The 19,684-nt window shown below is 31.9% G+C and overlaps 2 protein-coding genes across 3 annotated transcripts; both read right to left on the bottom strand.

Moving 5' to 3' along the window:
* Nucleotides 1–2,883: 2,883 nt before the first annotated feature.
* On the bottom strand, nucleotides 2,884–4,017 carry LOC114387571 (fasciclin-like arabinogalactan protein 12). Its single transcript, XM_028347769.1, has one exon. The coding sequence runs from the start codon at nucleotides 3,914–3,916 to the stop codon at nucleotides 3,065–3,067; it is 852 nt and encodes a 283-aa protein (XP_028203570.1). The 5' UTR covers nucleotides 3,917–4,017; the 3' UTR covers nucleotides 2,884–3,064.
* A 2,398-nt stretch (nucleotides 4,018–6,415) lies between these two features.
* On the bottom strand, nucleotides 6,416–13,874 carry LOC114387678 (protein STICHEL-like 3). 2 transcript variants are annotated; one of them, XM_028347886.1, is made up of 6 exons: nucleotides 10,811–13,873; nucleotides 10,457–10,676; nucleotides 9,702–10,250; nucleotides 8,447–9,023; nucleotides 7,903–7,966; nucleotides 6,416–6,791 (listed from the first exon to the last, which is right to left on the bottom strand). In XM_028347886.1, the coding sequence occupies exons 1-6, from the start codon at nucleotides 12,881–12,883 to the stop codon at nucleotides 6,699–6,701; spliced, it is 3,576 nt and encodes a 1,191-aa protein (XP_028203687.1). In that variant the 5' UTR covers nucleotides 12,884–13,873; the 3' UTR covers nucleotides 6,416–6,698. The 2 variants fall into 2 exon arrangements, with proteins under 2 accessions (XP_028203687.1, XP_028203688.1); XM_028347887.1 differs by lacking the exons at nucleotides 6,416–6,791; nucleotides 7,903–7,966 and having other exon boundaries at nucleotides 8,683–8,823; nucleotides 8,901–9,023; nucleotides 10,811–13,874.
* Nucleotides 13,875–19,684: the final 5,810 nt, after the last annotated feature.

Here is a 19,684-nt window from a genome sequence, read left to right as displayed (position 1 = left end):
GAGCTTTTATTTTGAGACTGGGAGAGTGAATGTGTATAGGTGTAGGGTTTAGTTAGAAAGGAAAGGTAAGTTGCATCTTTCTTATAGCTAGTAGGAAATCTGTTTTACCTATCATGGACATGGAAAGGTGGTGCATCTTTGTTTGATTAGTTGTGTGAGGCAGAAGAGATTTGGCAGTGATAAAGGAGTAGGAATCCAAGGTGGACTGAAATGTGCATGTATGGAAATGGAACTATTTGTGTTCAATTCGTAGTTATTGGTGTGTGATCTGTTTAGGGGTTGAGTCATTACATCCATCAGGGAGAAAAGGAAATCAAATAATTAGCTCCTTAAGTGGCATTATCTGTTAGGTTTTGGTAATAAGGACTGAGGAGCTAAGAATCGCACTTGAAACCTACAATACTTCAACGTTCCTACGTACAACTCCATTGTTTGTTATATATCCCAAGTTCCTACGAGAGATATTTGAGTTTACTTGGCTCTTTATTTCAACAACTGAAAGGAAAAAACTTATTTGAATTTTTTTTTATGTTGTATATTTGTTTTAAATAGCTAGAGCTACAAGCAGCACTAGTCATGATGAAATATACACCACAGTCGATTGAACTTAAGATGTTTTAATTTTGTTCTAAATATTTTCTTTCCTGTTTCAAGTACTTGTTTTTTGTATCCCATCGCCACGAGTTTTAACTTCATTTTTAATAAATATTTACTGTTTTATTAGGCCAAAGAATGCAACTAAACATTAGTATTAGTGGTATCCCTCTAGCATGATGTCTTGATTGTCCCTCAGGTAGGCTTTCTTTTCGGTGCTATATATACGGCCACTTTTTAAACGAAAAAAAAAAGGAAGAAAAAATGGAGGGTATAGCAGTCTCTAGCTATCAACATAACACCTAACATAAGAGCTAAAACACCACATAATTTAAGAAAAGGCACCCATAAAGTAATAAATTATTGTTCGACTATATTTGGGTAAGCTTTTCTTGAAATATTTTAAGGAGAAAAAATAAGAAAAAAATTAAATGAATTTCTTCATAAAATAAAATTAGTTAACTATTAATTAATTTGTAAATGTCTTATCGTATTTTAAAAATATTATATGAAAGAGTTTTTACAAATTTTCATTTGAACTTATGGAAAAACTCATCAACTATTTTTCTTTCTTAGAATTATTTCTAAAAAAACTTACCCTAATAGGCCATAAAAGAAGAAAAAATACCATAAGAAATGGAAAGTTTCATTTTGATTAATGTCGTATTTGAACTCAAATTACTATAATTTTTTTAATTAATTATATTATGCATTTGAAAAATATTTCTTAAAAATCAAAAGGGATAACAAAAATTATTCCATTTCAATCATACAAAACACATTTTGTTAGAAAAAAAACTAAGGCAAATTCCTCTACTAATTTTGTCTTTAGTATAAGGCAAAGAGGAAAGGATGTTTATAAACAATTTTTTGTCTTAATTCTTAAGGAGCTTGAGACTTTGTGATTTATCGAAATACTTTTTTAATGAAAAATATAGGTTTTCTACTAAAAAAAGAAATAACCAAAACATACGTTTTAATGCAAACACTCAACTTAAATTAATTTAAACATGTATCTCACTTATGCATTAAATCGTTTAAAATTAATTCTAACAAGCTTTTAAACTAAACTAGCACTGAATCTGTATTCAGTCATTTATTTTCTCCAATAATTTTTATTATCATCATTGAAAGTGTATGCCATTTTATTATCTGCTACCCATTCAATCAATTCAGGAGGTGACAATTTTCTGTGAGGATAAAGGCTTTCACAAGGAAGAATAAAGGCGTCAATGATTTAAAAGTTGAGTAAAATTTATTTAGATGGAAATGATTTTGAACTGTTGAAAATAATTGATTAGGTATGTAAAAAAATTAATTAATATTAATCATCAATTTTACATTGGAAGATGTATACAATGTGAAAAATTGTTTTTGACCATAAAACAGATAAGTCCTAAACAATAAATCATTTTCCTAAGTGATTAAAAAAATTAGCAAAGCTAATTATCCGAATAAGAAAGAATTGAGTTGGTAAAATTTATTTTGATCAATTTATTTAAAAAATTATCATTCTTTGAAATTCTACATGAATAATAAAAAAAATTGAAAATAAAACCTCAATTAAATAAAGAGAGTTTATATGATGGACCCAATAATTTAGAGAATTTTGATACTCTTAATTTTTTAACCAATTAAATTATATACCATTTTCTCATTAATTATTTTTTGGTTTTTTCAAATTAATCCTTGATTATTACTTTTTAAATTTTAAAATTACAAGAATGATTAAAAATAACTTCAGAAGTCTGATCTCTAATTTTTTTTTTGTTACTTTTAACGTTTTTTATAAGACCTATGCTTAAGAAACAATGATAAATAATTTTTAAACCCTGAACCCCATAGAGATTTTTAAAATCTATACTTAAAGAAACACTAATAAGAAATTTTTAAATCTTAAAATCCAGAAGATTTTTTTTTTTATATATAAAAACTGGAAGTATGCTTTACGACTAGAATAGCAATTTAAACACCTTGTAACTCAAAACATTTTCAACATGGACTGATAGTCTTCTATCGCGTCTTCTGCCGCATAAGTCAAAAAACAGAACCCTCAAATGCCATTTGAGCACAACAATGCCAATATATTATTATCCAACAGAATGTGAGCATTCAACATGCTTAAGCCATTTTATTATATGCTTGACACATTTTATTCTGCACAACCACCACTTCAACACGTTTCCTGAATCCTGATAGCATTGTGCATGAACAAACATTTCCAAGCATATTTGATTAGATGTTTGCAATTTCAAAACATATTATAAGAAAATAAAGTATTTCATTCAGTTTTCTCAAAACATAGCAGACATTTTTTTTTATTTGAAGAAAATTGGGCAATACAATAATCTTTCTGGATACGACAATACAGAGAAAACGAAGAAAAAAGAGCATAAAGATAACTTCACAAAAAATAACAGTTCTTGTAGTTGTTCTGAAAATTAAGTGACAGCCTGCAAATGACTCTTCCTCATATGGAGAATGTTACTGCTGCGACTAAAGCAACACCAAGGGACACCAACATTGTTCCACGAATGCTAATTAAATTGATGGAATTTGCAGCAGAAGTGGCCTTGTTTAACTCTCCCTGATCATCATCATCTGCTGATGAGTTATCCTTATCAGCTTTAGGTGCCTTTGCCAACGTGGGAGCAGGAGCTGGAGGCCTAGGCTTTGAGAAATCTAAAGGAATAAGCACCTTGTCCACGTGATATATGGCAAGTGTCTTATCAGTGTACACAATGCCTGTGAGAGTGGCATTTACCACCCCAGTTGAAATATTCACACTGTTCCCATAAGCTGTCACATTTATTTGATACCCATTGGGGCTATCACTGGCCAGTGTCATCACTGGATTGCTAAGAGAGTCAAAGTTAGAGCTTGAGACATAAACTGGAAGAACGTGGAACTGTATCAATGCTTTCTGTTGGCGATCGCCGAGAGAGTTGAAGTAACCTGCTTTGAGTTGTGAGAAGGCACCATCATCAGGTGCTAGAATGGTTAAACCTCCTCCAGATTTTGTGGTCACAAGTTGTGCATTGACTTGGTTGATAATTTGGGTGGTTTTGAGCAAGCGAATTAGCGTGTTGAATGATTTGGCCTTCCTTAGAATTCTGATGATGTCTTGATTAGAAGAAGAATCAGACAAGGGTGATTGGGGTAATGAGGGGACCAATGGTTTTGCTGGAGCAGGAGCTGGTGTGGCAGGGGCAGGTTTTGCTTGGGGTTTAGGGGCTGCAGCAGGTGACTGGGCTGAAGTTGTGGTAGAAAATATGGGAACAAAGAGAAGTAGTAGGAAAGAGAAGATGATTAGCTTCATCATCTAATTGATGATTGGAAATCCTAGTTTTTCTTTGCTGCTTTTGGAAAGATGCAAAGAATAATAGGTTAATTGTTTTGGCAATCTGTGGGAAGTGTAGTGGAGCAGAATGCTTTTATAGATGTTAAGTGAATGATAGGTTGGTGATGTGAAAATGACCAATTGTTTGGGGGTATATCTAATCTGTTGTGGAGATGTTGCTGGTACATCGAGGCAGATAAAAGAAGGGGGATTTCCCTGCTGTGTAATGTATGTAGCCACTAACTCTTGCTTTGAAATGCAGGGATTAATCAATGAGAAGTCGGTTGAGTTGTAAAACATGCACGTTAAGGGAACCCCCCGTTTTATTCAGAAAAGATAGATGTCAAATCAATTCAGTAAAAAAATAATAATTAAAGGGATGTAATTTTTTGTTATGATTAATAATGTTATACTAGGAAAAATAGCTCAAAAATAAAATATTTATTTGTACGATAACTTTTGAAGAATGATTATAATTTCTTTACTTTATTGTTATCTTTTAATGAAATAATAAAGAAATTAATATCTTTGTAATTTTTTATTAATAAAAGAAGAAGATTTCAAGTACTTTGAAGAAAAATTGATGCAAAAATTAAAAGAAAAAACTTTGAAGAAAAATTGGAAGAATTGGATAGTTCTCTTAAGGCGCAATCCAGACTTAGGACACACTCGCGCTAAACAGGTTAGCTAGCTCATGCTTAGCGCAAAGAAGCCCAAAGACATACTCGAAACTTCTAAATACTTTAATACTTAAGACAAATTAATACCCTTATCAATGAGTTAACATTTATCATAAAAAAAAATTTGTGTTTCACATATATATTTCAAAACTTGTGAATTGTAATTATGATAAGAAAATTTTGAAAAGAAAAAGAAAAATTAAATTTTCAATGGGCTTATCTTTCGATTTTTTATGGAAATAATTTTTAAATAAACTTTATTTTATTTCATTTATTACCTGATCAAATTTAGTTAGGTCAGGAATTTTTGTTGCCATTTGCTTCAGGGTAAGGGTTATCAGGAATTTATGATGAACACCTGTTGTATTTGCTTGGCTCTAAAATACCTCTTATCTTTAATGTCTTGAGCTGGAAGGGAAAATGTTTGTGGGCTTTCTTCCATTACGTTAATTCATCAACAATAATATAATATGTACACATGAAACAAATGAAAGAGTTATGAAAAGATTTTTCATCAAGACACAGAACTTGTGTATCATGTGAAATCCCGTTTTTTATCTTCTTAATTATTCAATTAATATTATTGATTTTAAAAAAGCCCAACCGTTGAATGTTACTTTCATGCGATTTGTGCACAGGATATTCGTGCTAAATAGCAACACTCTATATCGCTATTCATACGCGGTCAGGATCACTCGAAAGATAATATTTACCATTCACCATTTCAGGAGGCATATATTATATATACCAAGATCTGTCTTCAGACAAATTTTATTTTCATACTGATGCATGCACAAGTTGTTCAATTGAGGAAAGATGCAAATGTGAAAAGTATAAAAGTTATATGATAGATTCACAAAAAAAAAAACAAAAAACGAATCACACGACATAATCTGATGTGAAGTTGTCTTAAAATAAAGAAATGTTGTTGCAAACTTTCTATCTTATAAAAATAAAACAGCCAGAACTCTTGTCTTGAGCACAATCTTGTATATATATCATCATAATGTTATATTAAACCTTAAAAATATATTTATATCGTATAAACAAAATAAATTTGATTCATATAAAATCTAACATACATATTTTAATGTAAAATTGTCATAAAAAATCTTTTTAAATAGACTTATAAGTCAAATTCGCCTTTCATATAAGTCAAGCTTATGCTAATAAATAAATTAAGCTCAAACCATATACTTTTAAGAGTTTTTAACTTAGGTCAAACTTGGACCTAACAAAATCTAGCTTCTTTCACAATATATTCTTTTTTATTTACGTATATTTCAATAATTTTTTAAAAGAATTTATTAACAATTAAAAATATCTTATATCAAAATTTAAATTATTCATTATCTATCTAAACTATAACTTGTATATTTAAGAATATTTATTATTATAAAATTAATTATATCATTAATATATTAAAAAATACTAATATATGATAAATTTAATTATATAAAAATAAATAGTTCTTACATTATTATATACAGACTAAAACACCAATTGTTTTATTAAACACCCTTTGCTTTTGTTCCTTTAATAACCTTGAAAAGCATTTGCTAGTTTATCAATGTCGGAACAAGGAAGAGCAAGAAAGATACAACCATACGAAGCGGTGAAAGAAGATTGTTTTCATTTTTATAACAAGCAACCTGATAATCAACAAAATTGCAACAATAAATTCCCTTAAGTGCACTCCTCAGTTTACGGGAACTCAATCATATTTACTGCATTAGGAGTACCGCGACAAGTGAATTAGCATTAGAGGTCCAATGAGAGAAACTGGTCACAAACCAATAGTGACTAAAGATTGTAAACTGAATCTCAAATAAAATTTCCATCAAATTTATGCTACGAAGGAAAAATATACAATATCTTATCACTAAAATGGAATTTACTAGTTTAATTACTTTCCTACATTTTCTTCATCTGATATAATATAGCTACATGATTTTATTTAATTAAATGGAAAGAAGAAAAAAAAAGGCTTGACCCTGTAAAATTGGACCCTATAACACGTCAGGAAAAAGCCTAAATAGAGGCATTACAACTGGCTATTGAATGAACTCACGACATTCCCAAAACTACCTTGGAGATTTTGTAGACAGACATTTTCCACATGAGACAAGATTCAGCAGTGCACGTGGTTTTCGGCTTCGAATTTTCAAGCGTGACAGCTGCCAATGCAATCAAATACCACGTCAATAATGTCCTCATATATAATAACACATTAAAATTAAATTGCCAAAGAAAGAAACATCATATTTAACGTTACGAACTTTTAAGATTTTCATCAGTAAACCATGCAAGTAATATCATATTTAATGTTAGACATCGCACATTGACTAATGATGTGGTCAAAATAGTGTATATAAGTGAAAGACCTCACCTTACAAAACAGTTTTATAGGATTGAGTTAGATGCATAACCCACAGTTCTATCAAGCTAATCAAATCATAGTATGTAAAAATAAACATGCACTTACACGCCCAAATACACCCAATCAAATCTTTTATTCATGGGAAAGATAAAGAAACATATACAACAACTTCGTTCTATTTACTTATTTCATTAACTTAGTAGCCAAAAACTTTTATCTAAAAAATCTAAATATATTCTAGCAGGTGGTAAAATTATATTATAGGATGAATATTGAAAAATATAATAATTATGAAATGAACACAATGAGGTACTTATAATTAATAACTGAGCAAGACACTGGTTATTAATTGATATACAACTAAAGGGAAAAACAACCACTGGCAATTAGATACTCATTATTGAAGGGGGGCAAAGGCTGAGCAGAATCACAACAGGTTCCAGAAATGGATGCATGCATATCATCCCTATAATGGAAAAGTTACAGTAGCTTGCAATCTTAAAGCACATTGCTATATCTAGCTACACAACACAATGCATGCCTTTATGAATAGTTTACAGAGTCAATGGGAAGATTGTCTAAAAACCAATTTAGCTAACGTTCTGAAAGCAGGAAACGTAAAGTTAGAAAGACTGAAAGAGACCCCAGATATCTCCAGATGAAAAAGAAAGGGATTAGATTAACGAGGACGCCCCTTCTAGATGTAATGTTCAAGGCAAAAGAACAGTTCCAACTTCCACAAGATATTTCAAGTTGTATCATAATACTGTCTCAATGCAGCATAACATTAATATGCTGCATGCACTTCATGTTTTATGACTCAAGAAAATCACAATAAGAATAAAAAAACGAAGAACTATGGTTCAAAATTTTAAATATTGAGAAGTGATCACAATAAAATGAATTACCTTTCGCCGGGTTACTCTTGATGCTTTCCAGCATAGCAAGCTCCTAGATCTTGGCTCCAGTCTCCTAAGAGGAGTAAATGATTTCCGAATTAATAGGCAGCTATTATAAGTTATAACATAGACATTACTGTATCACTGAAACAAGATAACATCCAAACTCCAAAGTTTAATCTCTATCCCATACTGACTCATAATTGAAAAGGAAGGGTAATCTTAACCTAGAACATAATTATAGGAAACTACTATTCAATAATTATTAAATTCTGCATACATGCAATACCGTGCACCTCTGCATGATTTTATTCCGTCAAAAAAACCCTAATATTTTTTTAAAAAAAATTTCAACTCAGTTACCAAATGTGAAATAAAGTTATCCAGTTGTCCAGCATAACACTACTAATGCAGTAATGCATAGGTTAATTGAAATTTGGAGTAATATTTTTATTTCAGATTCCATCCCCCTACTATCCATACACTGCAAATCTCACACCTCTTGATACATAGAGTATATGTCAAAAGAGAAAAGGATGGAGTAGCAACATACAGATTCTCTTGTTCAAGCTTCTCAGCAATAGAAACCGCTTTACGTTTTGACCACCCACTTCTCTGACCTTCTGCCTGCTGGATCACATGAGCAAGAGATACTTTGCTTCTTACAAGACTCCGACTTTGACCTTGCTCCATAAGCTTTCTTTGGTCTAAATGCGACTTAACAATTGGCTTTTTTTGGGAAGCTGATGATTGTCCTATACTTGTACCTTCTAAACTTTTATAAGATGTTCCATGAGCATCAACCTGCTGCTTGCTATTCTTTTGCTCCACTTGAGAAGCTGCTTCTTCTACAATTTCACCCCTTCTCTTTTCAACAGAATCAGTTACTGATGGATGAGCTAGAGTGCCAACACCATTAAAGTCTCTAATCTGAGACGAACTATCATTAGTAGAGGGCAATGTAAGAGGTTGTTGAACAGCCGAGGCTGTATCTTTATTTAACTCACATCTAATTTCTATTGTTATAGAAGATCCAAGGACAGATTCAAATGCTTGTAAGATGTGACCTCTGAACTTCTCGGCAGTAGATTTGGTCAATTGAGAACTGAACATTAGCTGCACAGTTGGAGCTGCACAATAAAGCATCAAATATCATTGGATAAATGGAGAGTGTGGACGAGTAGAGCGAACATAATAAAAACACAGGAGCAACACTATCATAACAACATTAAGCAGGACACAATGTCAACCAGTAAAATGGAAAAATAATGATTAATGAGATACATCATCAGACATACACGAGAACTTTGATGAATTCTAAAACATAAACAATGATGCCAGGACCAATTTTCCAAACCGCTATAATAATAATAATAATAATACAGGACCATCTGGTTGATAATATATATTAAGTGTAATCACATACAAAGACCAGTTTATACCCTAATTCTTCTGGACCTGAAATTCTTGGAAAACTTGTGCATGTTATATTAACACTGATAATGACACTACTAAAAGCTGAGTGTCACGGGATTGTCAACCATTTTAACTTTATGATAAACTCTAATAATAACATTAACAATGCTACCATATCAGAATCTCCATGTCTTTTGCATGATAATACAGCTAGTGCAATCAAATACAAGACTAATTTATCCCCTAGTTCTTCTAGATCTAAAATGCATAAAAAATTTATGAATATTATATTAACAGAGAATAACATTTCTAAGGGGAAGATTTTAATCATATCAATACAAAATGTTATTAATTGCATTGTCGAATAAGCATTGTGCAGATTTGACACTCACCTGCCCCAAAACTAACAGAGATCAGCTTGCCTTCTTTAAACAAAAACTCTTTCAGACCAGTAATTTGTATCCTCTCAAGCACCTCTAACCATATCTCTTCAATTTTTGTACGGTTTATACCCAAAATCTGCCTCTCGCTCATCCTAATCTTTTCAGTGGCTTGTGAATTAGCATGTTGAGGAGTAAAACCAGACACACTATGTCGTTTTTTCTCAGAACCAAGACCCCTTGTCATACCATCTGCTGAGCTTCCAGCATGGACATTTTCAATTCTAGCATCCATTGATAATCGTCTTCCTTTGTTAGGAATGTCAACGGGATTACCAGTCAGTCTAGCTGCTTCTCTCGCATCTGCATCTTTTAGAGCAAAGGGACTGTGGTTGAAACTATTATCAGATGAAGTTGGCAACACATATTGCTGGTCTGGAGCAAGCTGAAGTAAGGCAGCTGTCAACCATGTTAGCTTGTCATTGGACATCCTCAACTGCTTCTCAGCCTCTGATAAAGTTTTCAGAGCTTGACGCAGCTTCTCCATGTCTTCTTTGGACACTGAAACAGAAATTAGTATCATCAATTTGTGAAACCAGAGTAAGACTCCGGTCTCCACAATTACAGAAATGTAAAACGTAAAACCTCAAATGTTTAGCTATATAAAATATTTATAGACAGCCAATTCTGGAATAAAAACGGCATGTGCGTGTGTTTAAAGAAAGATGAGGATATGCTATCCACAAAAATGGCACTATTTTACTCACACAGTGGTCTCCGGAAGAACTTCCTTCTTCGCCTATCTTTTCTGAAATCATAGGTCCCAGCAAGTATATCAGTAATTACTGTAGCAAGTTGTGACATTAAAGCCAATGGCTCGACACCAGTTTCCATGATCACTCTCAAATTCTTCACGGTGTTAACTGTGTCTGCAGATAATGCCAAATCAAGCAGATCCACCAATTTCTCATCAGAGATTAGCCCTACCTGAAGAAAGGATTTAACTTCAGAGCACTTCATGCATAGTGAATTAACAATATTAACACCAGTTTACATTAGAAATAGAATCTAGTGTAAGAAGCAGTGATGACAGAAAACATACTAATAAATAAACAGCTTACCAATTCCTGGACAAGAGGAACGGATATTCTCTGCCCAAGCAAACTAAGTTGTTCAAGGGTCATCTCAGCATCTCTCAAAGATCCGTCTGACCTTGATGCAATGAGTTTCAGGGCATCCTTATCAATTTCTAGACCTTCTTTGGTTGCAATCCACTCCAATGTATATATAATATCTGCATCCTTCAGCTTTGGGAAAAAGAATTTTTGACACCTGGATATTATTATATGAGGCAAGACATCAAGACTAGAACTGACAAGGATAAAAACCACACGTCTAGGTGCTCGATCAATGACCTTTGATATAGCATTCCAACAATCTGTTGACAGAGTATCACAGTCATCAAAAATAAACACTCTGTAATGTGACGGAAGCTGGGAAACGATCATATTGTCGAGTAGTTCCATGATGCTCTCAAAGTCAAAATTACTAACTGGACCTACTTCCCTTATATTTCTACTCTTGCCCATATCATGTGCTACGCAATAATTGCAAAAACCACAAGGTTTTGGGTGTTCTGAAGAATTACAGTTCAGAGCTCTGGCAAATATGCGAGCAGAGGAAGTTTTTCCAGTGCCATGGGGGCCATAAAACACATACAACAACCCAACTTTCTTTTTCATAACTGCGTTCGAAAGAGCTTGTGCCACTAAATTCTGCCCAACCATATCTCTGAAGGTTCGAGGCATATACTTTTGTGTTAAACTTTGGTGTCTACTGTGACGATTCCCTCTCAACTTCCGCTGATCACCAGATCTAGCTTCAGAAGCGAGGTCAGAATCAACATCATGCTTGAATAAATTATCACCAAAAAGACCTAGTTCCCCAGAATAGTAATGATCCCAACAAGCATTTTCAGTGCTTGCATGAGATCCTGACGCCTCAACTAGTAAAGGTAGTGCCTCTGCATCAGACCTGGTACATGAGCTTGAGCGCTCAGATGCCACAGGCATCTCAGAAATATTTCTTCCATTGGCAGCAAATGTCCCTTTCTTCAACCTTGAATCGGATAAACCACAAGACAAACTTCTTCCAGCCATGTCAAGGAATGTTTTACCTCTATGATGAATTCTGGACCAATTCCAAGGAATGCCACACCCATTTTTTGGAGCCCTAGTAACATTTTCATCTGCAAACTCATCAGCCTCCTCCAAATGATATTTATGGTGAACTGATGCCTGAGCTAATGAGTTGGAAGCCACAGACAGTTCATTCTCAGCTACAATATCTCTTGATGTTGTAGCAACCCGAGTTCTTCGCGCACTTCGAAACTTACGCCTTTTCCCCCTATTCATTCCACTGCCATGACTGCGCATTCGGGCTTCTACCTCCTTAATAATTTTCTCCTGCCTAGGAAACCTTCCACGAAAATGAATGTTCGATGATGCTAAGTCATCACTATCCAATGGAACATCATTCAGCTGCTCAGAAAGTGTCTTAACTTGAGCATCTTGAACATTCTTCCCCCTTTGTTTGCTCTTTCTAGCTTTAGACTCTGAGTGCCTTGAAATAACATCTTCAGCCAAGCTTTTGCCAGCTTGATTGAGAGGCTCCTCTGGATTAACATCCAAAAAGTCAGGCCTATCATTCTTCCTACCAGATTCTTCTCTCCCAACTCTCCTTCCATCTCCCATTCCACTCCTGCTACTTCGTTCACTAGGTGCCGTTATCCCATCATTACCCCTAACAATCTCACCTGGAGCAACTCTTGATGAACCTATACTCACCAAGGGTGGTGAAGTTCCAGACAATCTTCTCCCTTCCTTCCTTCGCTCGACACCTATAGACCTTCTTCCCCCTTGAGACACAGCATCATTTTCAACTCTTTTGAAAAGCAAGTCAACTACAGAAGGCGAGTGCCATGATGGAGGACTTGCAGAAGGGTCTCTAAGAGACCGCGATCTCTGCAGCACAACTAGGTCCCTCATGATTGACCTATCAGCCAGTATGGGGCTGTTCTTGTGCATATGGTTCTTCAGGTGAATACAATTTGTCAAATGGATGTGGTTGCGTAGATGATCACTAATATCACCATTGGCATCTTTAAGTACCCTACTACGGACAGCCCTAGTCATGATCAGAACACCAACCCTTCTAACAGCAGAATCTCTTCTAAATTAATGAAACAAATAAAAAAAAAATTCATTTTTGTCTATAGCTGTGCCAAGCTTTCACTATTGTGGCATCAAAAACAAAATGTAAAAAAGAAAATGCTCAATCCTCAACACCCATTAATCACCCCGGAAATGCCAAAATAAGGCTAGAATTCAAACTCACCAAAAAGGGAAAACAGCGACTCTCATGGTCAATTATCCCATGAACAAAAAAAACAACACTAAGACCCACTAAGATTCGACCCGGTACCAAAACACCCTTCAGGAAGAATCTTCAACCACCAAAACCCCCACCACACACTCCATAAACACAACCCAACATTCAATCAAACCCATTGAGCCAACCAAAGGTCCCAAAGGAAGGAACTTTGCTGACCACACAATAGTGCTGCTACCCCAATAGCTTGAAACACCACAAGGCACAATTTTGAGGCTAAGCATGCAAAAAGAAGAGAAGAAGCAAAGACCCCATTATCTCAAAGCTCAACTCAAGTGCACTCACTCACTCAAAGTGCCAACAACCTTATCCCCAAGGAAGTTAATGAAGCAGAGGCATAAAGAACATGATGTAACATTTCTTCCAAAAAGAGAGAGAGAAATGAAGAAAAAAAGTAGAAGGCAAACACCTCAAACGCCTGAATCAGAAAAAGGAAGGGGACCCGTTTTGATTATTAAGGCTCGGATCTCTTAGCACAGCAAGCTTCACATGCACTTCACGAGAGCGAGAAAACGATAGTCCCAACTCGAACCCATGAGTGGAAGAGAGAGAAAGAAACAGTACAAAGGCTTGAAATAGCAGGCAGGAAGAGAAGAAAGAAAGAAGGAAGAGAGAGAAAGAGAAAATTTGTTGTTGTGGGTGAGAGTATGGGGCTGTTTGTAAGATCCGTTGTTGTAGACAGACTCAGACACAATTCTGGGAACAGAGGACATACTGCCAATAAAGCGGTGTGTCCATTAGCTGAGCATGCAAATAGGATTATGTATATATATTTCAAATTATTTTTTAAATAAAATTGGGGTCGTTGAATATATTTGACTGCTGATTCATCTCAAAAAGAAAATTAATAATTGGATTTTGAATTATGAGGGGACCAATGAAACCCCTCGTTGAAATTTCATCGTATTGTTTGGACAACTTTTCTTTTTACAAGAATGATTTTTTTTCTCTATTATGTTATTAATAAGAAATTGTTCCGTCAAAATTATTTAAGAAATATAAGTTATTATTATTTGTGTTAATTGTTGTTGTGGGTCTTTTAAAAATGAATTTTATTTGCTTTTGGAGTTTATTATGAATCTTTTATTTATGAGGAAGTAAGAATGTGTTAGGATGATGTTTTTTTTTTTTTTTTGTCTATCAGCTCCAAAACTGAATTTAACTTGATCAAATCTCAAAAACATATGGAACGATATTAGGTTAAATGTGTTTTTTAAAATAATATATCAATTTTAACATTATTTATAATTAAATCATAAAATGAAATAAGAATAAAGCTTAAATAAATGTATATTTTACAATAATTATTATAAATATAATATCATATTATGTAAAATATTATATATTAAATAAAAATTTACTATCAATATATGACTATTTCAAAAATATATACGGTTCTTTCCAAAAGAATATATAAAACTAAAAAAAGAGTAAAAACACAAATCAAAATACATTGAATTTAATTTGAAAATCTGCTGCCCTGATTTTATTTACTATGCTTGATGCCGCCTTAACTACTACAATCACGATCGACAACTATTACTACAAATTAGTGAAATTGATTTCAAACCATAAATAGTATTTATACATCTGTTACCCCAAAATAAAATGTCGTGTATTAAAAGGATTATTACTGATTTTCAATGCCCCCTAGTTGTATGCCTTAACTCCCCATCCGAACAATGTACAAGAACCCAACATATCATAACATGAAATGTCTTTAGTTGTTTTCTTCTACTTGGCCAATTTCTATGCATCAATTATTGGTAGGTGGTTTCTCAACTCTGCACGTTTGCATTAACTGCACTTGATCACTAGCCCTAACGAAAATATAGGTGAGTAATTGCGTGTCGCAACGTCAATTTTTGGAATTTAATCATTTTAAAACATATTTATTTTTTATTTAATATTTTATGAGATAATAGAAAAAAAATTATATAAGGAATTTCATGAAATTATATAAAAAATATATATATAGTGGTAGTCTTTTTGAATTTCGTTTGTCGAGAAACAAAACAAAAATTCCTTTTTTTTTTCTTTTTGATAAGAAAACTGTAGTATCTCCATGTACCGTTATACGCATCGGATACTTTTTCTGCACATGTCATTCTGTCCCATTTCAACCCTTAAAATATAAAATAAATATGCATTGAATCATGGAAAGAGAGTTTTATTTAAGTTTTCTTTCATTTTGGGTTAACGGAAACACACAAGTTTAATAGGTTGGGAAGATAACTTTCTACGGTCTCTTCTCTAGAAAAAAAAAATCTACAGTCTCACGCAGTTGTTTGTGTGAACTAGATTTTAATGTGAATAAACGCCAGATTAGAAGTAAATGTCTTGAATGAACGTATTTTGAATACATTACACCGATACACCTATACTAATCTTCAAATTGTGATAAAAAAAAAACAATAAATGAATTTTACAGTGGAAGGAAATTTGTTAATTTTGTTTGAGTTCTTTTTATCAGTATTTTGCTCCTGACTTTAAGGTTATTTGAATAGTGTTAAGAATATATATACAGCAACACACACTCGGTCATGAGCAGTGTAAGCATCTCCATAATCCTTGAGTGCTGCTATAGAATCGTATAGTTTATCAGAGGCCAGGTAGAATATTAAGGAAAAGGGTTGTAACCATATATATTTGAGGAAATGATACGCAATATTTTTTCCGAAAGGAGGAATATCTTTTTTCTTTTCTTTTCCCTATCCTTTAAGATATGAAATTTACACAAAGTCTCAAAAACAACGTTTGTTTTAAAGATTTAATTATATTTTTGGAAATAATATTCCTGGAAATGCTGCAAATGTTATTTCTATAAAAAAAAAATATTTGATAAATACTTTTAATTCCTAAAAATATTTTAAATTTATTTTAATTTTAAAAAAATAATATTAAATACATAAATGAAGTAGAATAAGAGAAGAGATGTAAATTATTTGTATTCACATCTTTACATGTCTGAGAATTCAATGGTATTTCGTGAAACAAAGCTCTTTAAACTAGAGAGTGATTTTTCGATCAGTAGCATTTAGAAAATTCTATTGAGTATTTTGGCTAGAGAATTAATAATTATCCTTGACCAATCTTAATCCACTTTCCCTAAAGATAGACAAATCCTAGATAATATGTTTGTAATAAATGAGGTGGTGGAGCATGAAAAAGGAGTTATTGTCTAATATGCAAAGTGGTTTTGGAGAAAGCATGTAACTCAATATTTCGAAATTTCTTGAATATAAATCTTGGACTTTATGAAAGGTGGAGAAATTAATAAGATGAAAAGTTACATATATTTATGATTTTGTATCTATTTTATTTAACGACTATCATGTCTCTTTATTGATGGTAGAAATTATTTCGATCGTGTGGAGTTTCGATAATTGGAATGATTTTTAATTTCATTTTGATTAAAACAAATAGTGTATTTTCTTTAGATCAGACTTGGAAGCAAAGAACCAATTTTGTATTCTTTTTTATCAACATAATAGATAGGCTATAGAATAAATAAGTCATATCTTATTAGTTTTGTTTTTGCAAGTCATAGGAGAATGATAGTTATCCTATTTTATCTATTAAGACCACCAAATAAAACTTTAAAACTTACATTTTAGTCAGCATTAACTACTGTTGCCTAACCTGATCCGACATCTACCCTTAATTTTAACATTACTCACAGATATTATGACCAGAGTTACTTTTACCTTGAAATGGGACAATCCGTCCAAGAAGATTAACTAAATGAATATTTCATCAAAATTAATTTCAATTCACTTGCCTGGAGAGTTTCATTGGATTAATTCATATAAAATTGTACTTAATAAATATCCATACGTGATAACGAAAGCTAGTAAGAAAAATTAAAAATGAATTTAATTGAAATAAATTGATAGTCTAAAAAATTATATTGTCATTTAATCTATTATCATGTAATTAAAAATTATTAACTTCTATAATAATTACTTTAAAAATTATATTTAAAGTTATTTTTAATTATTGATAATATAAAATAATATTCTGACAATAACAAAATTATACTTACAATTATTGTCAGAATATTAAATTAATTTTGATAACGATTTTATGGTTACATTGCTAATCACAAAAGATTGAACCGTAGTTAATGAAACATATAAATGACAAAATTAAGTGTTTTGTTATACAAGTTCAGCATTTTTGTGGTCCAAGAGTTTGTGATAGCTAATGACCAGATCGAAATTTCTTCTTGATGAAATATTTTTTAAAACATGAATGGCCCAATTTAAATGTTTACCCGTGCCCTAAAAAAATTATCCGAGAAAAGGAGAGATATAGAATAATTAGGAAAAGTAAAGAAGACTATCTCAGATTCTCAACGTCACGAAAAACATTTGCCTGTACACTTATCGACACCACCGTCCATGGTCCATCACTTGTCATTCAACGAACGAATTGATTATGGTAGCTGATGTTTCTGAAGGAGCATTACAGTCAGCATACTAAAAAAAATTGGTTAATTATCAGTTAAATTCGTGTAACTTAATAGTTAATACTCAAATATGATTAATTTATACAAGAATTCCATCCTTTTCTTTAGGCTAGAGAATTCCCTCCGATATCCGGACTTCAATGTTATAGTGACGATAATATAAGATATTTTTAAATTGGTTTTATTAGTATTATTGTGTAATTTTTAGACAATGACAAAATGAAAAGAAATAAAGAAAAATAATGTTTTAAGAAAAAAACAGAGAAACATCACTAACAATGATGGTCTTTTATTTCTTGGTACGAGAGTAATATTTATTTTTATCAAGGAGTAATATTGTTTTATATAATGGCTAGGTCGTCACTATTAAATAATTATTAATGTGTTTCCGTGTTTATTTTAATATTAGGTTGAATGAGTATAAATTTCAATACACGTTTCTTGAAGAGTAAGGATTTGGAGTTTTATATCATGTTTGAGAGAGGGAGATGAAAATGAATAAAAGTGTCAGAATAAAAATTAATGTTGACTTAATAATTTAATTGAGGTTGAACCGATTTTAATAAAATGATTTATTTTTAATATTTAATATAATATCTTAGTAATATTAAACAAAGAATAAATAATGTGTATAAAATGATAATAATAGAGAATAAACTTTACTTAAAAGTGTTATAAGTTATAAAATTTCTTTTAAAAAATAACAAAATCACATTATTTTGAAAGTTTTTTTTAAAAAAATAATTTTAAGTGAAACAAGTTACTCATTGAGTTTATCGATTTTTATCGATTTTTGACTAGTTCAGCAATTTTGAACTAATTTAAGAACACGCTGTTTCCAGATTTAAACCCATGACCAACAGGTCACAAGGCACAACTTTACCGCTGTATCAGGGCTCGCCCTCCTGTGTTTCAAAATAATGATACAAATAAATAAAAGAAAGTAGAAAGTAAATTTTTTTATTTAGATGAAAATAGTGTAAAAAAATAAAAATAAAAATGAATTAAAGTGCTTAGGTGAATAACAAAAGAAGAAAAACTAAAAAATGGAGATTAATCAAAAACCGTTTACCCCAACAAAAAAACATATTTTTACAGCTATATGAGAAGAAATTTTTTTTCCCTCAAATTAAAATCATATAATCAATTATGCAATTTGCATAATCAATGAGGCGAAACCAAATTGGTATTGCAAACTAAAACATAATCAATTATCAGATGAACATAATTGATTACCAGTTAAGAAGGGAGCACTATCAACAAAGATAATATATATATATATATATATATATATATATATATATATATATATATATATATATATATATATATATATTACACTGCCTTTTTTTATTGTGTCCTTCACTCCTCTTTTTGAGATAAAAGTAAAAGCACATGAACCCACATATTATTTTAAAACTTTCATCAACCATTCTCACGTAAACACCTTAACTCTCCTGCTCTTTCATTGTTTTTCAATTGTTGTATACTTTGAGTGCTCTTTCATCCCTTTAAATCAAACATTATGCTAGGTTGAACATCTGTTTGGGATCTTCCTAATAGAAAAACAAACATACATTAACTCTTTTGACGTCACAAAAAATTAATGTCAACTATATTAACATTGAAAACCCATTACATCCTTTAATTTGCCATTAGCAACTACTTTTAGTTGTTAATTTTTTGCAATTTTGTTGTAGTCGCCTACTTAATTTAACATGCCTCTTTATTTGAGAATGTAAAAAACTCTCATATACAATGAATTCAAATCTAATTTAATTTTTTATATCTACAAAAATTCAAAATATTATTTAAATTGTAGTAGTAGATATTAGTAACATTTAAATTATTTTCTAAACGAAATAAATAATTTCATCTACCATCTATTTAACTCAAGGGACACATGATTAACCATTGAGTCTACAAAGTATATAAATAATTAAATAGAAAAGAGTGAAAGTATGAAAAAAAAAGGTGCGAATAAAATCATGATTCAGGACCTCGTGCTGGATGGATAGTGCTCTTAATTAGTCGGTGTCCTCTCCAATTTGCATTTAATTGTCATGTAATAGTT

Source organism: Glycine soja, chromosome 15, assembly GCF_004193775.1.
Source record: "Glycine soja cultivar W05 chromosome 15, ASM419377v2, whole genome shotgun sequence".
Taxonomy (NCBI): Eukaryota; Viridiplantae; Streptophyta; class Magnoliopsida; order Fabales; family Fabaceae; genus Glycine; species Glycine soja.
The sequence above is the reverse complement of the archived record's forward strand: the minus strand, read 5'-3'. Positions and strand labels throughout refer to the sequence as shown.